The sequence below is a fragment of the Vespa velutina genome, chromosome 4 (assembly GCF_912470025.1).
Source record: "Vespa velutina chromosome 4, iVesVel2.1, whole genome shotgun sequence".
Lineage (NCBI taxonomy): Eukaryota > Metazoa > Arthropoda > Insecta > Hymenoptera > Vespidae > Vespa > Vespa velutina.
This window is the reverse complement of record NC_062191.1, coordinates 8,117,224-8,140,859: the sequence shown is the minus strand read 5'-3', so window position 1 is coordinate 8,140,859 and position 23,636 is coordinate 8,117,224. Positions and strand designations below refer to the sequence as shown.

General features: G+C 29.9%; 2 protein-coding genes across 5 annotated transcripts; one reads left to right on the top strand and one right to left on the bottom strand.

Annotated features, from left to right (window-relative positions):
- Positions 1-1,498: 1,498 nt before the first annotated feature.
- LOC124948342 (peroxidase-like) lies at positions 1,499-17,687 on the bottom strand. 4 transcript variants are annotated; one of them, XM_047491817.1, is made up of 13 exons: positions 17,444-17,687; positions 9,063-9,206; positions 8,114-8,429; positions 7,543-7,763; positions 4,034-4,210; positions 3,764-3,960; positions 3,492-3,678; positions 3,054-3,390; positions 2,772-2,925; positions 2,512-2,685; positions 2,221-2,419; positions 2,026-2,131; positions 1,499-1,931 (listed from the first exon to the last, which is right to left on the bottom strand). In XM_047491817.1, exons 2-13 carry the CDS (start codon positions 9,193-9,195, stop codon positions 1,844-1,846), a joined length of 2,289 nt encoding a protein of 762 aa, XP_047347773.1. In that variant the 5' UTR covers positions 9,196-9,206; positions 17,444-17,687; the 3' UTR covers positions 1,499-1,843. The 4 variants fall into 4 exon arrangements, with proteins under 4 accessions (XP_047347773.1, XP_047347772.1, XP_047347770.1 ...); XM_047491816.1 differs by lacking the exon at positions 17,444-17,687 and adding an exon at positions 13,877-14,458; XM_047491814.1 differs by lacking the exon at positions 17,444-17,687 and adding an exon at positions 12,107-12,582.
- On the top strand, positions 10,892-21,474 carry LOC124948343. Its single transcript, XM_047491819.1, has 4 exons — positions 10,892-11,537; positions 18,885-19,010; positions 19,928-20,112; positions 20,846-21,474. Exons 1-4 carry the CDS (start codon positions 11,468-11,470, stop codon positions 21,044-21,046), a joined length of 582 nt encoding a protein of 193 aa, XP_047347775.1. The 5' UTR covers positions 10,892-11,467; the 3' UTR covers positions 21,047-21,474.
- The last annotated feature ends 2,162 nt before the right edge of the window (positions 21,475-23,636 follow it).

The window sequence follows — 23,636 nt, the reverse complement described above, 5'->3', positions numbered from 1 at the left end:
TTTTCACATATTAAGAAGTAACGTTTAACCATCAGTACTCGTTCATACAAATCTTTCAACGATACTTAATTATTTTTCCTTAAAATTAATCAGTCATATCTCATGGTTTCACATAAACTCAACTATTTTCACACTGAATTCCCATAAAATTTTCTCTTATCGAAATTTTCTATGAGTTTGCGCAAATATGTCTAAATACAATAAAAATGCATTTAATTATGTATATTGATAATTTCGATCGGTTCAACGCGAGAAAACGAAAAGGATAAATCTTTTGTTGTAAAAATAATGTAATGCATTTTCCTATACGTATGTAAATATAAGATGACAAGAAAAAGTAAAATCTTAAACTTTTTTATGCCTCAGAAAATTGCACAACTTTAATCGTGAAAATAAACCCTCTATCGATTGTAAACGCAATTTGGAAAGTAAGAACAATAAAAAAAAAAAAAAAAAAGAAAAGAAAATGAAAAAAATGTTCACACAAATCCAGATCTATAAAATGAAGATTCGAACCATGTTTAAAGATTGTTTATGACTTTTGATAGATTCCTCATTTATTGCAAAAGATTGCTATCATTTGGTTTTGTCATTCCAACATTGACACTTCGCTTCCCTGAGGTATACTAACTTGTTGAAAGTAATAACTTTTCTTTTTTATAGCAATAATTTAAAAAAATATTGAAAAATTTACAATATTTTCAAAATTTTAATTATACAGGATTATTGTATCGTATATAGTCGAAATAATTTATCCTTGAAAGTGTTTTCATTTTTTAAATTTAACAAAAAATATTTGGAAATTGTGAAATAATTTATAAACTACTTCGAATTATACATACGATAATGATCCAACGAATCGATTATTCTTTTTACCTAAACTATCGTCATGCTGTAGATGTTATCAAGCAGGTGTTACTACATGAAATTGCGAAATCTAGCCACGCACTCGATATCCACACATATCTAATGTTCGTTGACATATCTATCACATACCTATCGCATACCATATATATATATATTGGCGCGCGTGCATCTTATAAAATTTCAAATTTCGCATATTCGTTTTATCTTAAAAGTTGGCATTATCGATAGAAACTTAATGCTCAATAAGAAATGAAATATGAAAGTATCGAGATTATAAAACTTACTAAGTACTTTATATTTGCGAATTTATCTACATAAGCATAATAAAATCAGCATATGCTAAAAACTGAAGAGGAAAATTTTTTATAAATTTTCCTCTCTTATATATATATATATATATATGTATATATATATATGTATATATATATATATATATATATATATATATATATATATATATTAAATATATTAAATATATTAATTAGATGCACACGCTCCTTAATATTGTTATACTTATATTATTAAATGGTCACATACGCAAATAATGTTCTGATCGAGCAAGGCTGTTTCGAAAATACAATAATTTGGGCGAGGTAATATAATCAAAATCGTGTTTCTTGCTATGATAGTATGGTCCTCGGAAACGTGGACTTATTTGTTCTTCTGTTTCAGCTTATTCTTAGCTGACCTATTTCTTTAATCGACTAGTCACGTGTTTTTCACCGTATCTTCGCTTTTTTTTTTTTATCACACTAACATCTGCCGCTTCATCCTGAACCATATTAGTGACCACCATATATTATACATCCTCATTTAGATTCAAGAAAGCACTCCCTGACGTTAGAAACTTAAGACACAATGATATCACGAAGATCTTAAGACATCACTCACGCTTCTTTCTCTTCACCAAGCCCAATCTTGCTCATGGATGAGCCGGCGCAACGCAGTAATGTGACCAGCCAATTAATGATTTAATTCAACGATACGCTTTAGCCTTCTCAGCCCATGCAAATAGATCCATGCTTGGTATTGCTTCGAAATCGTTACAAGAACGGATTTCATTTCTGTAAAATAAAATTAACATATCAAGAGTATTATTATAGTCCTCGAAAAAACAATTTCTGAAGAAATGTAAAATGTCAAATTCAATGAATTTACCCTTCTTGTGGTCTGAGGAAAACATTTAATTGCATGTTTTCGATATTATTGCCATTATCACAGAATATTCTTGCTAAAGTAACATTACGTATTTCTGCCAATTGATCTATAAGAATAGAAAAATATTCAAATATTTAATAAACTTTTTTAATTGTGTGACATGGTAAATGATTAAATGTAAGAAAAAAATTTTACCTGGTGTGAAGGGGTACGGTTGCATAACAGAATCGTAGAAAAATCTATCTGTACGAAGTGTCCTTGCGAATTGTTCCAAAATCAAACATCTGAATGTGGGACCAAGAAGACCATCGTCGGTTGACCTTTCTGCCATACCACCGATCAAAAGATCAACGTCATTAGGATGAGTATAAACGGAGCGTAATTTATTTACGAGCTGTACGTAAAAAGTAAAAAGGCGATGAAACACATACGTTAAAATATTGCATTCAATTTAAATTATTCATTTCAATATAATATTTAATTTACCTCCATAGGAATGTAATCAAGGAAATCATTGAAATTCTTAGCAATAGGTAATCCACAATGTTTCCTGTAGTAATTATATCCAGGTAGTCCATGATCACGACCACGTTGTATATCTAAGCTAATAGTATCTAAACCAAGATCATTCTTATGGTTGCTATATAATTTGCTGGTAATCTGCAAAACGTTAGACATACAAAATAAATTAACAACGAATGAGTGTTATTAATAGAAAAAATAAAAGAAAAAAATGAGATACTCACTTCTGGAATAAAACTTATGTCCATCTTCTGACTGGTCTGTGTTGAGAGACCACGAAGTAAACCGTCAAAAATTGCGTCGGATTCAATCACTCGCGGATTAAAAAAATATTCCGACAATTCCAGAGGTTTAATTTGATGCGCATTATTTGGCATACTGTAAAGCATTAAAATATTATGTAAAATATAATTGACATTAAAAATTATAAGAATTAATTGAATTATATATAAAAGAATTAATATCGAATATAAAATGACATTTAAGAAACAATTGTAATAACTTACATCAGTCTTCCTTGCATAAGTGAATTCAAAAATCGCAGGCCAGCTGTAGCTGCTTCATTGCTAACTGCAGGTTCGTCCTCAGAATCATATTTTCTATTATAACCAGTACCAAGTCCTAAGGCTTGAACACTGATTCTACCCAATAAAATGGGTAACCACTCTTTGTAAGTTATATGCTGAATTTCAGCAATGACAATACGTCTAGCCTCTTGATATAGGATTTCATCCGTCCAGCTAGGATTCAATTTAGCGAGTTTCTTCGCAATGCGATTATGTTCACGATGCCAAACTGTATGTATTACAGCCAATTGAGGATAAACGTTGACACGATCATCACCTATGAAATTTAATAAAATTATCGTTATATATTGTCTTTATTAAAAATTAATTAAAAATCAACAATCATATTAATGATGAATCTTAAAAACAAAAACTTACCAGAATCGTAACAACCTCCTTCACATTGGGAAGCAATTTCGGGATCGTTTTCAAGTGGTAAAAATGCGTGACCATTACGAACATCTGTGCGAAGTCTACCACCTCGAAATTCTCGTAATTCACGAGACTTTGCTAGAACGGAACCGTAGATCGTGGATCCATCCAAAAAGTGACTCACTTGATTCATCTGAAAACAAAATATAGAAATAAGATTTTCATTGACAAACAAAAATATGAAAATAGAATGAAATGATAATGGAACGTTGAATTACTTGTTCCAAGGGACCAAAGGTACATTCCGACCTCAAAACTGGCAAGGAACGTACGTAATTCATACATCGAATGTACTGAGTGCCATAGATAGGATCTCTATCCGGCACCGTTATAGCTGCACAATCTGGATGTATGTGACGAGGAGATAAAGCGTTTCCATCCGTTTGACAGCAAGAAATTGGTTTTCCCGATGAAACTATATAAACCAATCTATTTTGTAAATACCGAAAGTAAAGCTAAACAACAACCACAAATTATTAAGAACTAACCCATTTTGCGAACTGGTGTATGTGCCAGATCGTGTGAAATGAATTGACCCCATTGCATGACGGCAAGAGTTTTGGTGGGATCGGATTGGCCATTATAAGCAGCCACTGATGTACTTATTGTTCTCGCACTTGGTAATGGTTTTTTCGTCTGTCCCACGTTTCTCGGCTCTTGAATGCCTAATTCCCAATACAATGTTATATTAACAATATATCATGAAGATCGTTTTACGTTGTCAAATCGGAGTAAATCGATGTTAAGTGATTCATAACGAAGCATTTTCAAATAAATATGCTAAAGTGCTTTAAAAGAAATCTTTACATGTGGATTTTGAATGAATGCACTTATCCAATATGTGCAACAAAGCAAAAGCATATCATCTTAATTACTCCGATCTTAACAAAGTTTATAGGTGTTTATATGTATATAATATACTTATATATATATATATATTTACATAAATAAATAAATAAATATATATATATATATATTTGTACAGCACGAGAGAGATAATAAAATACGCAGAATTTTTATTAGAGAAAACAAGTAGTGGTACGCGTTTAGAGAGAATGTTTCTTGGCCGTCTTGTCCTCGAACCTGAGACTTCACCTAAACCTGTTTATCGCTCGCGATGTATTGTTTGAGAACAACCGGATAATTTTTACTTTTGAATATCATATAGAATAATTTGAAAAAATCATAACCACAATGTAATTTGATATAATCACATAAGAAAAAATAACAAAGTTGAGTAAAACTCCAAAATCAATCCGATTAATCTCGAACAAAAAGAAATTTCAACCGATCTTTTGCAAGAATTAGCAATTAATCGATTGAAGTTCTTACTCTCGTGCTGTGAAATAAATCCGAAGAAGGTTGTTATCTACTCTTTTTTACGTCGTTCTGGTGGCGTCATTGACGTGGCATGTCGTCAATATAAATGATAAATCGATGTTAAAGTTTGAAAGTTCATACGCATGATTGTTATAAGCAATGAAAGAGAAGAGGAATAACCCCGTGTTGTTATCAATTCAACGCTAATCGCTGACGTCGAGACGCTCGCAAAACGAGTAATCTAGCTTTATAATATTTAGTATGGTCGATGAAGGCACCCAAACGAGTGAACCAAGCTGAGAGACGGAGAAATTTTAATGCGGTTTTCATCGATTGTCAAAATAAATATGATTTGCATTTTGGTGACTATTGGAATAGCCTTCAAAATTTTATAAAATGTATATTACAATTATTCGATGTTATCGTGAATGGATCGATGATATTGAATTTAAGCCGCAATGACCTCCCAAATTGAATTCGCTCGAACAGGGACCTTAACGTGAAACCGTATGCCGCCAGAAAACAGAAAGTGTTCGAAGTAACTAGTATTACGTAATAAATATGATACATTATTAGGTATATCCGAATTAGTTTACATACACTTCTACTGCTGGATAGAATCTCCCGACCGAGGCACCCTATTGTAGGCAGTATTATTCACTGCTACACTCAGGCATATTATGCTCTATGTGCCTTATCGCACAACAACTGTAATGCAAATCACAGAATATAATTTTGTTAAGCCAATCGACGAACGTTTCTCCGCTAGCGCCCAAGGATCTGTCTCTGTGCACGTGTATACGTAGAGAATATAAACGGTATCTGTCCATAGCTATCCGAGAAAATATCTCATGATTGATTAAAATTACAAGAAAGTTCTTTAATGAGAGAAATCTGCACGACTCTGAGTCAGCTACAAAGTACATGTAAAAGTTTTTTTTTGATCTCGTGACGTTTTCGAACTATGAAGATAAACAGTTTTTTCTTTTAATAGATATCTATAATTTTTCTTGTATATTTATATAGTAGTGATTTACAATCAAAATCATATCTAGTAAAAAATTGTTATATGCATCGTTTATGAGATAATTGGCATTTTATGTATTAAAGTATGTAGTTGCTGTTTCATATCACGAATTAAAAAAACCATTCGTTAAACTACATAATATTTTGAAGTTGGTTACGTCAAACAGGATCACTGACCTTCAACCCGTCACAATACACGATTGCTTGATTTGTAAATATAGGATTGAAATAGCATAAAGTATATATTACGGTATTGTATGAATCTATTAATTAGTCGTTAAAATGCGAATTATCTCGTAAAGAATACATAATACAATTTTTTATTACTATATAAAAATGCAGGAAAATTATGTTAAAATATTATATTAAAAAAGAAAACTATGTTGACTTTTATAACTTGAAAAGATCGCGAGTAAAAAAAAAATGTACATGCACTTTTTAGTCGATTCAAAGTTGTGCAAATTTCTCTTAATAAACTTTTTTGTAATTTTAAGGAATTGCGAAATAGTTACTTGATCATTCATGGACAGAACAACCTGTGTTATATATATATATATATATATATATATATATATATATATATATATACATGTTATATATATACATATACATATACATATACATATATATATATATATAGATTTTGATATATGCCTATAGTGTGTGTTACGTCCGTTAATAAACTGTCCTGATAAAAGTGGTGTTAGGTTGGTTAATGGATTTGTAGTCTCCTAAACAATCATTTCAAGTTTCTTAGAACGAAGTTATGAATTCTTAAAATCTACAAGATTGATTACGATATAGTATACCGTCAAACTAAAGTCCAAGTATTGTTTTATTGCAGATACAAGAGATATCGAGATAAATTTAGAAAATTATACTACTAAATGTGTCGAATAAGAAGCATAATTTCGTTAATTAAATCTGACTAACATACGTTTGTTAATAATCGGGAAACGTTTCCTATCCTTTGGTGAGAATTTAAAAATGACGTCAGAGAAAAAAACGTCGTCTTGTGATTACATATTATGTCCTACGCATTTAAACTGAATGGTAAACGATGAGAGTATTATAAAGGAAATTTGTGTGGAAATTGTTATGATTGGATAGGAGAGCGCTTAACGTTTATAGGCTGTAAATAATTATTCGATTATTATATCACAAAGAGATAATGACAATAATACCGTTAAACAATCATTGCTATACTTCGACATATAAATGATTTTTCCTTTTACTAGATATTAAACGCATTATTTGTATGAAAATACGACCGACCGAACGAGATGTGAACGGATGCAATGTGACAGTGCGAATGATCGCGTGAAATAGTGTGAATTTAAGCGAATTAATGGAGCGAGTTTGAAAAGAAAATGAGAAACACGAAAGATAGAAGATGTTACGGTGATACTCATAATGAGGATAAGGAAAATTCAAGAATTCCATTGGAATTAAAGAGGAAGGAAATAACGAAGATTGAGGTTTTATGAAATTAATGTTATTTCGCGTCAAAAGAACAATTATCTCTCGTCCGTGTTATTGAGACAATTGATGGATATGATATCCGCGAGTTTTCAAGAGATAGTCAATAGGAGAAAGGCTAGAAAAACAAGGCATTTTTGAGAGCACATCGAGTTATAAAAACGACTCTTACCATCGAAATATTGAGGGAAGAGGATTCTTGTGTATGCTGTCATGGCACTGCCCCAGCTAGGATTATCGATGTTATTGCAACTTCCATCGATACTTCGATACTTCATTTTTGAATCACAACTTGATACGTGAGAGGCCATGCATTTGTCACCCAATGGTGTGCCCTCTAATTTCAAGGTTGATATATAGCGAGCACATTCTTCCTTAGATAGGCCAAATCTACTGAATACCACATACATAATAAATACAAGATATTAATTATATAAAGATCGTATATCTCCCCTCGTCCCGCTTTAGCATCTATTAATAATCCTTTGAACAATACAAAAGTATACTTAAATCTTTAATTTCGCTCAAAATAATTTAGTATTTAATTATCTCAAATGATATTACCGTTCGGTCCAAGTATTTAAATTCATTACATTTGTATGTCAAACAAATTGTTCTTATTTTTATTGTTTTTTTTTATCGTTGTTAGTTTTAAATTGATTTGGGGATTGGTTAAATTTACTGCTTAAAAGATTAAATTATAATACGTATACATACAATGATAATATTAAGAAATCACTTACCGTCGACAATTTTGATGAATGAGGTACAAGGAAGCTTTCGTAACCAAAAGTGCATCGATGCCTTTCTCCAAAGCATCTTCTGAAGGATATCCATTGATATATTGTTTACCGGCAACACTATTAGCATCAAATTGAATACCGGCGTTGACAATGTTCCTTTCTAGTGTGCCCAACCGATTTACGAGCGTCTTCGCGAAACTTAAAGATTCATTCAAAGTCGACTCGGTGATCTTGGGATATTGTCGATTCCGAAGGAGACCTGTATCTATGACGCCTTCTGAAGGAATATCTGTAGATGGCAAGCCTGTAAAAATATCTTGAAAAAAACCGATATGTGTAAATACATATTTATGAGAATAAAAAGTACTTCATATAGAATATGTTTCCTTTATCTCGAAAAATTTGAATATCTAAAAAAAAAATATTTCTTTTTATATCAAAATAACTTGTAAAAAGATTTTATCGATAGACTCAATCTTTCAAGAGATACTTCACTTTTTCGAGATAAAGGAAATATCGCGTATATATGTTATCTATAAAATATATTATCTATTTGAAAGACAAACAATAAAAAATAATATTAAAAGGTTATTTAAAATTTCTGTTTGTTTAACTAATTATTATTGTTTTTTTTAATTTAAATTTTCAATGTGTTCGAAAGTAAATGTATTTGTAAGCAATCGAACAACCAGGAAGTTAAACAATGTTATTATTAACACGTTGATGCCAAAGCTATAATTTGTATTTTACTGCCTCGTGAGGTTCCATTAATGATATTTTTTTACTTTGAAGTATTCTCTGTTAATTAGAAAATTACTTTAATCACTTAAGATTAAATAAAAAAAATATTTTTTATTATCAGTAAAATTGACATCAAAACTATATTGCAATGAATCTCCGGTGGTACATGCTGGCATCAACAGATTAAATAAAAAATAAAAATATTTACCAGTGTAGCTGGCAAGATAGTTTTGAAGTGATATGGGTAGTTTATAGGCCTCCATAGAATTGGAATAACCAAGTAGTCCCATAGATTGAAGGGACACCCATAATATCGCCAAAGTTGCCACCGATCCTGCCATTACACCGCCGGCTATCCGAAGAAAATAAGTATTAATGACCATACCACATTGAATTTTCCTCTTTCTATATTCACATCTCTGACTCATTTAGTACAATGACTATTCAACGAAGGAGGTAAAGATGTTTACGAAAAAAAGGTCATCGCGGAGGTTAAACCTGCATTACAAACGGTCTTATGGACGCTGCAAAACACGTTGCACCTTCCTCCCTCTCTTTCTCTCTTTATCTTTTTTTTCTTTGCAGCTTATTATACGATGACAACAAGATTCAAATGTTATATTGCACAGTCGATTGTATGTCTATATATATATATATATATATATATATATATATATGTTCATATGCAAAACATAAAATAAAATTAATTCTAAGAACGCCATATATGTACATTGCTCAAAATTTCTTGTAGAATGAGAAAGAAAAAAAATTGTTTATCAGGTAGTTATTAATTCAGTCAAATGAATATATTATTTCCTGGTTATTTGGACCTTACGCTTTGAACTATTTTTTATAGGACTATGTTAAGCAAATTAAATTCGATCGTTGATTGTCGCCTATGGCAATAAATAATATTGTTAATTTTTACAAAATAGATATATATCTTCTTCTGAATTACTATATCATTTCATAAATTACTTTGATAAATCTTAAATATTATTTCTATTACTTCGAATAATTATTGAAAAATAGAATTAAAAATAGAAAAGATCAACGTTGTTTTTTTAATAGACTTCGTAACTAGATTCTTGTTTATTTTCCGATTATTATTTAACAGTCTTATGTAATGTATACATTTACATGTTATTATTCAATCGTGAAAAGTACATATACGATCGATGATGAACGATATAGCGTATCGAGAAGGTGTTTATATTTTACAACTGTAAACGTCAAAGTTGCTTTAAAAATTTTTTTCTGATTTTAATTTATAATCAAGACGCAGGACAATTTAGCAATACAAACAAACGACGGATGGTTTTCTAAAAAACACACCTCTATGTAGATTGATAAATCGATAGATTGCTAAACGAGTTATGTGAATTAGATTAATTCGTTTTCAAATCGGTTTATTTTACGAACGATTATATAGATCATTGAATTTTCGATAATTGATAAATGACGGCACGTGTATCATGTCACCCTTCTATCGTTCAAAGAATTATACTTTAATTCTAATCCAATCTATAGGATATAAATTTCGTATAATCAAATCGAGTGAATAAGAGTTTAACTTCAAAACATTATAAGAACGTAGCGAAAGATAAAACGATACGACTCGAATGAATGTTATCACGAAAAGGAAACATTATTTTTCTTCTTTTTCTTTCTCGTTTTATCCCGACCTTCGTGAACGTTTCTATGCGAGATATTTATAGAAATGGAGTCGGGGGTCGGTCGGAGGTTCCAGCGCACGTGCAAACATTGAAAGAGCACGGATTTTATGCTCTGACGGCCCGTTAAAATACGCGGCAAATATGCGCTCACACATAACAAACTCATCTATCCGTTGTGTCGTGTCGTCGTTCACGCGTTTTGCACGTGCTTCAACGTGACACATTATGTCCAATGATCGTATCTAATTTATACACGACACATACATATGTGTGTGTATGTGCATGCGTGCGATTTGTATATATGTATATATATATATATATATATATATTCGTATGCACATCACATATTTGTTTTACATTTTTCATTTGAATAGCATTCATTTCACCATCATCATAATGTTATATTGTTATTGTCATATTGTGTATATTCTTGTTAATTGAAAAAAAAAAAAAAAACTTATTTACCAAGCACAAATTTTTTTATTTAATAAAAAAATGTCAAATGCCGGCTGATAAATAACGCCTAAGTGTCTAAATATTGTGATAACGGATATTCGCAAAAAATAAAAAAAAAATACGATAAGATAATTATCGAAAAAGAAAAAAACAGAAGATAGTAATCAGAGCAGGAAATGCGAAGGAAAATTATTTATGCATAAATTGTATTCATTTGATTTCTTTGCTATATGAAGATGTTCGTAAATCTGTCGTTAAAGTCACACGTAGGTTTAAGTTATATTACGTTCATGTGAATCCGGCTTTAATCGGGAACGCGATACGATGATTTCCGTGTATTCCCGAACGCGTACGAGAGAGATGAAAAACACAACGGCGTATACGCATATGGACGATGACATAGAGTGTCGTAAGAAAGTCAAGCATAGAGAGAAGTGGAAAAGTACCAACGAACACGTAATCTCTCAATGATAATATATAAATGAATGTATCAAATCTTATGGGAATTATAGAAGAAATAAAAATTGTAAAAAATTACTGCAACGTAAAAGGTATTTCTATTGAATTATTTAATTTCTATTAGTCTTATTGACGTTTCGAGAGCAAAAGAAAAAAACATGCCAAACGAGTATGTTGCTTTCTCTTTTTATCACTTGATTCCGTGATAATAAATTCGACATTTGAAAGAGAGAAAGAGAGAAAGAGAGAAAAGGCACTCTCGCGACGAAAAAAAAAAAACAATATTGATAGGATATAACGATAATATGTCATACATGAATAGCCCAGTAGAAAGTTTATTAAACGTTTTTCATCAATTGAGGACATACATACATATTACATTACGACAGTCTGCAAGTAAGACATCGAATATAATTGAAGAAATAATAACAACAACAACAAAAAAATAACCGACTCCTTCGTTTATAAAAATAAAAATAAAAATTCCTAACGATCTTGTTCTTTTTCTTTTTTTTTTTTTCTCTTATTCTTCTTTAAGGCCAATCATTATTAACGCGATATATTCATTTGGCAAATAAAATCGAAAGATATATGAGCGTATATATATCGCGTAAGAAAAAAAAAAAAAAAAAAAAAAAAGAAAAGGAAAGAAAATGGTTACCAGGCACGTATTCCATAGGTTTCTCTAGTCCGTGCATGGCGTAGATCCAACGATTGTCGTTCACAGGTGCGACGAGAAACATTGTCAGTAGTACATCACGATGTAAATATTCGTGACAGTACAAGAAGAAAACTACGATTCTATGAATTCCCTTCCTCACCACTTTTACGATCTCCAGATTTTCCTTATTTGTCGTATAGTAACGAGAGGACCAAGTACAGAGGAAGTACAGAAAAAGAAAAGGAAAAGGGATTATGAAGCCCTTCTTCGTTGATTTTCTTACTCGATGAGATCGATCGTTAACAAATGCATATACTTTTTTTTTCTCTTTCTTTTTTTTCTTTTTTTTTTTTTTTTTTTTTAACTGTATTATATGTATCTATATACACATACGCGTTTGCATATATACATACGTGCGTAAAAAATATGTCGCGTCGTCGACAACGTCGGAAAACGTCGATATCGACTGAGAAGAAAAAAGTAAATATATATATATATATATATATATATATATATATTATATATATATGATATAAGAAAGAAGTTTGAATAAGTAACCTCACGCCGGCAGAAACGAGAACGTTCGTTCTTTAAGCTGGCGAAGGACGACTGAACGAGTTTTGCTTCGTAGCTCGAGAACGAGCCTCTTTCTCTTATGCCAATGTTCTGTCTCTCTTACATTCAAGCAAACATTCGTTCTCTCTCTCTCTCTCTCTCTCTCTGTCTTTCTCTTTCTCTCTCTCTCTCTCTCTCTCTCTGTCTTTCTCTCTCTCTCTCTCTCTCTCTCTCTCTTGTACTTTTTAATATACCTGTGCTCCCTACCACGCTAACAATACGTCTTTCTCTCTCACTCTTTTGATGAAAAACATATCACTCACCGAACGCGTGTTCAGAACCCTCCTTACCCCGCGCAATCCTTTCATAATACCAACGTTTCCAACGCTTCGAAATCTATCGCTATTTTGTTTATCGTCCCTTTCCTCGAAATTTGTTATCTTTGAAATTTCTCTTATTTTCTTTTTTTTTCGCGCGAGAATACAATAAAAGTAAATAAACATTCTATTGATCTCACAATTTCGAAGTCGGCTTTTCGTCGAACGGAACCGCTTCAAATCATTTCGAATTTTTCGTTTGTATAAGCATCTTTTTTCATTCTTTTTTGATTTCGCGTTTTATTAACATTCGAATTTTTTTTGAAAAACAATCGTTATAATAATATCAATTTTGTTATGGTATTTAATTTATCTATTAACGATGCAAATACACGTTTGGAATGAATTATTGAGAGACCATGAAAGTTCTCAATTTTCAAAACATTATATTATTTGTGAACCATGACATACAAGATAGACACATCTGACACTTCGTTACCTTCATTCAAGGTTTTTCGACGATAATGTTAATTATATTTATCTAGGTTAAAGAATCGAATTAAATAAATGCAATCTATCATCAAATTTACATGTTTCCATCTATAAAAGAGAACAAATAAAAAAAAAGAAAAATATGTGTGTGTGTAAAAATAGCGTGAAAAAAGAATAAATGGATCGTTATTAATGAGAGCCGCGATTGCTCTCATTCGAAGTCAGAATAAAGAAGGCGCAAGTGAATTACATACAAGACCACTAGGCGAAAATAGAGCGCTAGTGTTCTACTTGTCTAACGAAAAAAAAAAAAAATATATCTCTATTGATCGTAAACTTTGGGGAAAAATACAAAATAAATAAACAATAATAACAGATCTATATATGTTATCGTACATTATCTTACCTAGATAAGATTTTTTGAAGTGCTCGATCCGTAGATTATTGTAAAGGAAAGCGAATATATTAATGCCCATCTTTCGTCTTTGCGGGCGAATTTGTAGCAACGTCGGTGTGAAATCAACCAATGGTGGGAGATTCGCCCAAGCACTTTTTATATTATAAAAATAACAACGAATTAACTCACGACTTAGATATCTGGAATTACCAGATACCGGCCTGATTAATCTCTCCGAATTTCGGTATTTCAATATCAGACAAATTAATCACGATCGAATTTCTATTACGATTACGTTGTAGAAGATAGGATAGAGAAATAAACGAATAGAAAAATTGAAAGTAGGTCTGTGATAGATAAGGATGGATAATCGTCGGGGGCGGATATCGTAAATGAAAGAAGAGGATGAAACGAATGAGAGATAAAATCACGCACTCCTTTGAAAAAAATTCTATTAAGAAGAACACTACATATATCGTAAAATTCAATGAAATTTTAATAATTATTCGAGCTGTATATTATGATAGCAGAAATTTAAATGACGATCGTAGAAACAACATCACAACTTTCTGCCGCTGCCACACTGAACGTTCGTCTGTATATCGACCCTGTTTCCTCTTCCCCCACCCCATCTCACCTATTCTTAAGTCTTCCAGAAAGCTCGGCATAAGTGCACATGCGCGTTTACCCTTTGAAAAGTGTTATCCTCCCTGTACTATACTAGTGCCTACTGTGAAATTATTATTATATTATATTATAAAATTGCTTATTATTGTCTACAAATGTAACGTTATATTTGATATTTAATAATAATAGTTCTATTCTGCAATAATTTTCGTAAAAGCGCGTTTGTTTTATTCCTATTTGCTTTTCGTTTATACCATCCTTTTTAATATGTTTAACAAGTTCCTTGGATCTGTGTGTGCGCGTGTGTATCATTTAGATAAAACATAATTTGCAGTATACATTGTTGATTTTTATTTTTATTAAAGTATCGATAATGTTTAATACTGACTATGGAATATCGAAATAAAATTTTTATTATATTTACTATAATTCCTACTTTGGATATTCATTCTATCGAGATGTCAGGATGTATTCATTTAACATTTCTTCTACACGTAACCGAATGTATTATGTTAAATTATAAATTGCGCACAAATGAGCTATGTTAAATATTCATAGAATATAGATGTTAAAATATTCTACATCTGTTGCATTCCTGAAGGTATTATCAGAAAGTGAAACGTGTTATTCGTCTATCTTACATCTAGCATGTTGATTAGATTCGAATTGATATATAAATATTTTATTCCTTCGAAAAAAATCGATATATATATATAAACATTTAAACGATCACGTTATAATATCGTGATTAATATTTCCTATGATTCATATTTAATCAAATTACGTTAATGTTTGTGGAAATATGGAAAAATAATGAATGACTAAATATGAATATTAAATTCATTATCATTTTTGAGCTCACTTTTAAAATAATCTTATTACGGAATAATATCCAGATATAAATTAATTTCATTTATTAGATATGTGTGTCTGTACGATGAGAATACATTTTTTTAATAACCGAAAAATCTTAGAAAAATCTCTAATCGTAAATATAAGAGTTTTTAAGATTTTTTTAGAGACCTTAATATCGAACCAAATGTCAACAGTTAGTCATGGATTCTCCAAAGCGCAGTAGAATAAGAAATAAACAGGGAACTATGGAGTTAGGAACTGATCGAGGAGGGCCGGTTAAACGAGCACGTGATACCAGCGTGATACCTAACCGTTCCATATCGTTCCATACCGTTCCCCTTCCCCTTTTCCTTCTCCTTTTTCCTTCTTAACTGACGCCATATTTCTGTCTCATTTTCTCTGTTGCTCTCTTATTCTCTCTCTCTCTCTCTCTCTCTCTCTCTTATTTTCTCACTCTGTCTGTCTCTGTCTCTCTCTCTCTCTCTCTCTCTCTTTCTTTCTTACTTTCTCACTCTCTGTTTGTCTCTGTTTCTCTCTCTCTCTTACTTTCTCACTCCCTGTGTGTCTCTGTCTCTTTCTTTCTCTTTCTGTCTCTTCCCCTCTCTTTCTATATCTTTCTTACCATTTTGCGCTTCCAAGTGTTCTTTGCTCAAGAATTTTATGTAAGATAATCGCGTTACGCATTTAATCGTAACGAAATGATTATAATAATATATGTCTTTTTATGATTACTTTTCTTTTTTTTTTCTTTTTTTTTCTTTTTTTTTATTATATGACAAGGAAGAATACGTTATTCGTTCACCGTTCTTCCAGCTTGCACTATTTATAACACATTATTTAGATAGCATAAAGTCGATAGAAATGTTTTCTAACGGTGAATGATCTTCTATGTGTTTTGATATGTTAGAAATGATTTTTTGCTTTTCGTAGAAGGTATAATAAACGTTCAGTGCTACTTCGTAAACTGAACTTGTAAAATCGTTTAATGACTCAAATCAAAAATTATCCTTAGAACCACCTCGACCAAGCTCAATTAACTTTAATAAGGATTAACTCGATCAGCAGTGCAGCTAACAATAAAACTTTTAACTTTATATCATTGCTAACTTACATTTTTGTGATATCAATAACCATTTGAAACATTTTATAAATAATATGGAAATACTATATGTATTTTCTTAATTTATTTTAATTAATATTCTGTTTGTTGTATACTACGCATCAAAATTTTCAAATGATTATTGATATCATGAAAATATAGATTAAAAACTACATACAATTAATACATTTTTATTGTTTGTTATGATGCTGATCGATTTAATCGTTTTATTAAATTAATTAAAGTTAAATTGTTGATCGATCAAGACGATTAACTTTCGTAAATAATTTATTCTAAATTAGTATGTTATTTTTTATAATACGCATTTTAAATAAAGTAAATTATTTCACATTATATTATATTTCTTAATGCTGACACGATAAATTTCATAATTAATTTATTCGATGTTAGTATATCAATTTTTATGTAATAAGCGCGTTTTATTGAATTTAATTCTAAATTCGTAATCCTTGAATTGAAGTCTAAATCTATTTCTTATATGAAAATTTATTTTGAAAACAAACGATATTTATTTTTTGTGTTGTGTTGATTTTGGCGGGTTTTGATTAAGTTATATCACGCCATCTGTTAATAGAAAATCAAACTTAAAACTCACTGGATAAGAAGTACATTGCTTTGATTATTTTGAAAAAAAATTTTTGAAAGATTTTAAATTTGAAAAAAAAAGAAAGAAAACAAAATTACGAAAGTAATCCGTGATTTAAAAAAATCGATGACATTTCATTAATGTTCATACGTCCTTAGAACAAAGATAACGATTTAACAGAGAAAATGTCAATGACCGTCGACGATGCATCGTATAATATTTTATCGAATATACATACAAAGATTCTTTGCTCTGTTTATCTGGAGATAAAGGAAATGGACAAGAATATCGCTTCGTTTGGTTTCGTTTACAAGTAATAAATGCATACGGTGAACGTGAAAATAAAAAAATATTTTTAAATAATAAATCTTACAGAAATTGTACTTACATATTACGTTGAAAAGAAAATTTTGTTCGTTCCAACTCGAAATGATGACTGTTTCAATCAATTTACACGAGCTTCTTAAATATTAACATATATCGTGTAAATATATACACATGAGTACAACTGTCAAAGATTATAATAATGTTTTTCTGTCTTCGAACTAAGATTTATAATAGCAGTTCGGACCTCTTTCATCGTTGGATTCCAGCTTTCGACTGTCGATTCGATCAAGCGACCGGATTTAATATCCAAGAAGCCACCATCGGACGGTCTTTTTTTTTCTTTATCTTCTCTTCTATTTTCTCTCTTTTGCCATCGATCCAGTGTCATCGTGGGTCATTCCTTGTTCCAGATTAGTTTTATCTCCGACTGCCACGCTCATTTGCTTTACATAAACTTTACTTGAGAAATCTAGTAGCTACGAATATTTTTTCTTCATGTGCACGAACGCGTTGAACTTTAGAAAAGTTCATGTCTGATAGATAGGCAATAACAAAAAAGAAAAAAAGAGAAAGTTGAAAAATTCTTTAGACGCGTGCTCAATCAATGATCATCGAGTTCTATCGTTCGATGACCGTCCGAAAGACAAAGAGAGAAAAAGAGCGAGGAAAAAAGAATCAATGAATATTGAGAGACTCTTAGGGCCATTTCGATCATTCTCGATTGACTTTAATTAACGTATAATTCAATCAATAGTGTAATGAACATTCAAACTTTTGATTGTATAGCGTATTTAACCTATATTTTCGTGATATCAATAACCATTTAAAAATGCTATGTATAGTACGGAACAAACAGAATATTAACTAAAATGAGTTAATAGAATATATATATATATGTGTGTGTGTGTGTGTGTGTGTGTGTGTGTGTGTGTGTGTGTGTGTGTGTGTGTGCATATATACACGTTTCTATACTACGTAAAAAATATTTTATATTTTTATGTTTTTTAGTACGTTTATGTTAATTTTTTTTTTCATTTAATGATACGATATTACAGAAATCAACTCTTTTGAAATAAACTCCTCTTTCGAGATACGATATTAAAAAAAACTTCTATTTGATGATGTCAGTCTTTTGCGTTTTCATTTTTTTCGTTATCTACGCAGTCACTTTGAAAATTTAAAAAAAAAAATTATTTTTTATTATTTTTCGTTCGATCGATCTTAAATATGAAAGAATTAAAAAATATATATTTCTAAATACTAACCTATGATAGATTATCCAATTTATTTTTTATTCACTCACTTTTCTTATTATTTATGTATATACATATTTTTTTGTACAAATCTACTAGGCATATGAAAAAAAAAAAAAAAAAAAACAATACAATCTCATGCTCGTTTTGAACAAGAAAAATTTTTTCGGTGAAATAGATTGTAAAACATAAGCACGATCGAAGTTGTATATTTTCTCATTAAATTAAAGTTAAAAATGTCTATTAAAGATGCTGACGAGGATGATAATGATTATCGTGACACTGTGGTCTGCAAAGAAGATGAAATGAAGAACGAGAATTTTATCTACAATGATTTGCTCGTAAGAGCGTTAGTCCAATTGTTCCCACGAGAAGGTTAAATCTTATTTTATTTTTTCACGTATATATTGATTTCGAAGAAAGTGTAAGAGCTTTTAATGAGAACTCAATAACGTTATGTACTGTTACTTGACGTGTTTACCAAAGAGGTTACGTGTCAAAGAGGACATGCTGATCTGCTTTCGATCTCATTATCAATTTATTCTGGGAACAAGTAATCAGGGTCAAAGTATATAAGTCAGGATCAATCTGAATGTTTTTACAATCATATAATGCGAAGAAATTTAACAGTTATAATTACATATCAATAATTAGGATTAGAGTTAGATTGTAAATAGAATTATTGTATCAAAGAGTATATATATATAGTATAACATATATATATATATATATATATATATAAAACATAATATTAATCTCATCTCTAGATCTATTATAATTTTGTTCAGAAAATCGGGGTCAATTAAATGTATAAATAAATGCAAGTCATCATGGCCAAAGTACAAGTTTGCATCAATCTCAAAAAATTTTCATAATATAACGCGTAAAGCAATTTGGCAATGATGATCATGTATATAGATACATTATTATGTATATCTATATATATATATATATATACATGAGATCATATATATTTATAGATACGTAAATAAAATTAAAATTAAAATTCAATATTATGATAAGGATTTTCGTAAGATTTTTTTTTTGTTTTTATTTTTTCTATATATATTTAAATTAATCAAAAATCTATTAATACTTAAACAATAATATATAGATTATTAATGCAATAAGATATTTTGATTTAATAATAAAAATAAGATGATTTAACGCACTACTTATTCTTATTTACAAAGTCGTTTGAATCGTAGCTCGTTGAATCATTTGCATCTTATTATTCACTGATACGACGTCACAGTTCGTTATAAACATTTAATCGTCTTCACGGCTGACAGAAAGATCACTCATACATTTATGGCTGGAGAAATTAAAGAGTATCGACACAAACAATACGGAGAAGCTTTCCAATCGTAATAATTATATGTGGTTGTTGCTCTTTGTTTTACAAAATGGTAACTTAATCGAGCCATTCGATGAACCACCACCTATCGATGAATTGCCTCCAATCTCTGATATCATGGCAAGTATTATAACTTTCATTAATCATGTAGGATTATAGTGGATAATATGCATAACAATTAATGTTCATTTCTTAATCTATTATTAGATTAGATATAAATATGTTTTATTTATATATAACTCACATGAAATGTTACGAAGTTTTGTCAAAATGCATGAGAAATATTTTTAATTTCATTCAAAACAAACACGTTAAAATATATCACTTTTTGTCGAATATCTATTGATAATATATCATTTATTAAATAACTTATGATTAAAATTTTCTATCTTTTAAAGATTTAAAGAATATTCAAATGATCAAAATGTAATCTTAAGTTTTAATTGAAATCTAAATCATTCAAAGAAGAAATGATAAGTAAATTGGCATTATTTAATTTATGTTAAATATTATTTTTCTAATCAACGAGATTGCTATAATTCAATTCATTTTTCAATTGAACGATTAGTACTTGTGATAAACACAGATAAAATTGAAAAGTTTTAAATTAGTTATGACGAAAGCAGTTTATTACATTTATTAATCATCCTGTACGTACATATATATATATCTTACGTGTAACATCGTTCGTATATACAGTTATACATAAATAGTTTATATAAAACTTATTTTTTTATAAATGCAAAGATAAGTTTAACCTTCTCTATTGATATGGATTTAAATATTTAACGTTTGAGCTCGTATTTCTTGTTAGACTGGTAATAATATATAATATCGATCGATATTTGATTAGCCGACGCAAATGATCGAAGAATTGATATCATTGCCGGACATAAATTTCCCTCAAACCAACTGGACCATTTCTGATACGAATGTGATGGACATGAAGGAAGCTCATTCTACTGGTATGCCACCTCACAAATTTCTAGAATATCAGCCTCGTCCCGTTAACGGAATATCCTGCTATTTTTCGATATTCAGTAAACCTTCTTAAAGGAAGAAGCTTTCTTTTTTCAACCACAACTATAAATTATGAACAATTGAATATATTATCAAGGAAATGTAAACTAGATACTCACGTAAATAAATTCATTAATAATGTAAAACCTTTAGAGATACATATCGATGAGCAAACTAGTTTTTGTAAGTTCTTCATTTTTTTCTTAGATCACGAAGTAAATCTGTTCTTTTTTTTTTCTTTTCCTTTTTTTCTTTATTTATTTTTTTTTTTTTTTTTTTGATAAACGTAAGAAATGCAATGAATGAGAATGAAATCGTAAATAGCGAACAAGTGTGATCATCAGAGAGCTATGCGCAAATAACAAATAATTAATCGTATTAATGTATTATTTATTTGCTTAGAATACTTTAAGAAAACGACTGTTATAGCTATTAAATAAATAAATATTGAAACAAAAGTAATGGGAAAATTGTATTATGATTTCTTTTTTACGAAATTTAATACAAAAATTAAATAATATGATATATGTTATAAGGATTTAATACATCCATTTAAGGATTAATAAATTGCGAATTATTTTTAATAAGTTAATAAAATGCGACGAATGATCGAGTAGTTTCAAGTTTTTAACACATCTTATAATATATAACATTATATAAGAATAAGTTTATACGGAATTTACAATATCAAGACAGTTTACAATCGATGATTTAATTTATAAACTTTGAATGGTAATTCTCAGGGTGTGGTAAACGGTATTTTTATTTGATAATGATAGAAAAAAAGGAAAAAAGAAATGTACACGGATGATGCAAGACTCGTTTTATGCATATAACGCCTATTTATTTATTTTTTATGAAGTCTTAATTATAATCCTGCAATACGTGATTATATCCTTCGTACGAGAGAAAAAAATTTATAGAAATATAATATATACGATTCTTAATATTATTTATCTCACGACCTATTAAAAACGATAGAAGTGAGAAAACCGTTAATGAAAATATTAGAATTTTTGAATGCGCGAAGTCATAGACATTATGACGATAAACTTAAAAGAAAATCGAATTCGTACGAATTTAATTACCTTTACAAAAGTTCAAATCGATATACACAAAGACTATGTCACGTTGCAGCATTTATAATGAAGAATTTATAAATTTTCCGTTACCCCTTCCAACTTTCAAAACATTCGAGATAAACGTTACTCGATGAATGTGACACGGACGGTGAATCATTATCGATATATCACGATTATGGTATAGTTTTATAAATTTTTGTTCACGATTATCACTTTCTCTTTCTCTTTCTCTCTTTCTCTCTCTCTCTCTCTCTCTCTCTCTCTTTCTTTCTTTTTCTCTTTCTCTCTCTTTTTTTTTCACTTCTATCCGGTCATTCAATTGACAGTTTACCGTAGATATTTTTAAATTTCATAGAACAAACAATAAATGTTTCTTTGTTTGATATACTTCTAGTGATAAGGATTTTTCTAAATGGACATATTATAAAGAAAGAAATTAATACGAATAAATATGAAAAATTTATATTTCAATAAGTCACTTGGATAGCCACTAATCAATATCTTATAAACAACATATTGAAGAATGCTAAATAACAAGAGATGTGAATAATTCAGAACGGAAATTCACAGATAGGTTGTGACTCATTACGCTCGTGACTTCTTCATATAAAGTGTTGTCAATTTCAAAAAGATCTACTACCAAATTTGTATGATTCGTACCTTTCTCTTAGCATCTTCTCTTCTTTTTTTTTTTTTTTTTTTTTTTGAGAATATTTATATATCTTTGCTTTGACGATATGACAGTAGAGAAACAAACTTTGGAAATTTACCGTTGTATTCGGAATTTTTCTTTCGCTTTGTATCTTCATGAACTTAATGAAACGCAAGAAGACGTATAATGAATTCTTTTTTCCATCTTTTGCATTTTCACGAACAACACTGATAGGATTCTTTAAAATAGAAAAGAACGCTATAATTATTTCTCTCTCTCTCTCTCTCTCTCTCTCTTTCTCTCTCTTTCTTCCTTTCTCTTTCTCTCTTTTATTCGAAGGAGTAATTTCAATGAGAAAATTAAGATAATTAGGATTTGAAAATGAATTCCACGTAATCTCGAATTCTTTGTATACTTTCCGTGCTCTAACGGTGATTACACGAGTTCGTATGAAGGTATATAATATCATAATTAGAAAAGAAATGATGATTAGTAATTGTAATTGCTAATTGATTGAACATATGATTCTATTATTAATTTTATATGATTTTAATATTAAGTTAGGACAGAATTAATGTAATTATATTCCTTTTTAAAGTAAATAGGATAAAAATCGTCTCTTTTCTTTTTTTTTTTTTTCTTATTACTGCTGTTGATGTATTATCGTCAACATTTGAAATAACAAAATGTTTTTCTTTTCTTCATATTTTTTTCTCAAATTCTTCAAATAACAATCAAAAACATTTATCTGACTTGTAGTTTCGTCATTGACGAAACTAATGAAAATTAATCCATCGATTATATCTTTCGTAAAAGAGAATGGATTTACTCGCTAACATGGAAAAGTACCAGGTTATCTCTGCTGTTATTTATGGGCTTTGGGATGCGTG

Bases quoted from the DNA above. Each gene is read 5' to 3' on its own strand.
- LOC124948343 (XM_047491819.1), top strand. From the start codon at position 11,468: ATGAATGTATCAAATCTTATGGGAATTATAGAAGAAATAAAAATTGTA. The intron at 19,011-19,927 runs GTTAAATCTTAT...CACGGCTGACAG, and splicing joins CCAATTGTTCCCACGAGAAG to AAAGATCACTCATACATTTA. The intron at 20,113-20,845 runs GCAAGTATTATA...ATATTTGATTAG, and splicing joins CTCCAATCTCTGATATCATG to CCGACGCAAATGATCGAAGA.
- LOC124948342 (XM_047491814.1), bottom strand. From the start codon at position 12,188: ATGTTTCTCGTCGCACCTGTGAACGACAATCGTTGGATCTACGCCATG. The intron at 2,926-3,053 runs GTAAGTTATTAC...AATGCTTTACAG, and splicing joins CTTATGCAAGGAAGACTGAT to TATGCCAAATAATGCGCATC. The intron at 2,132-2,220 runs GTAAAATTTTTT...CTATTCTTATAG, and splicing joins ACCGTACCCCTTCACACCAG to ATCAATTGGCAGAAATACGT.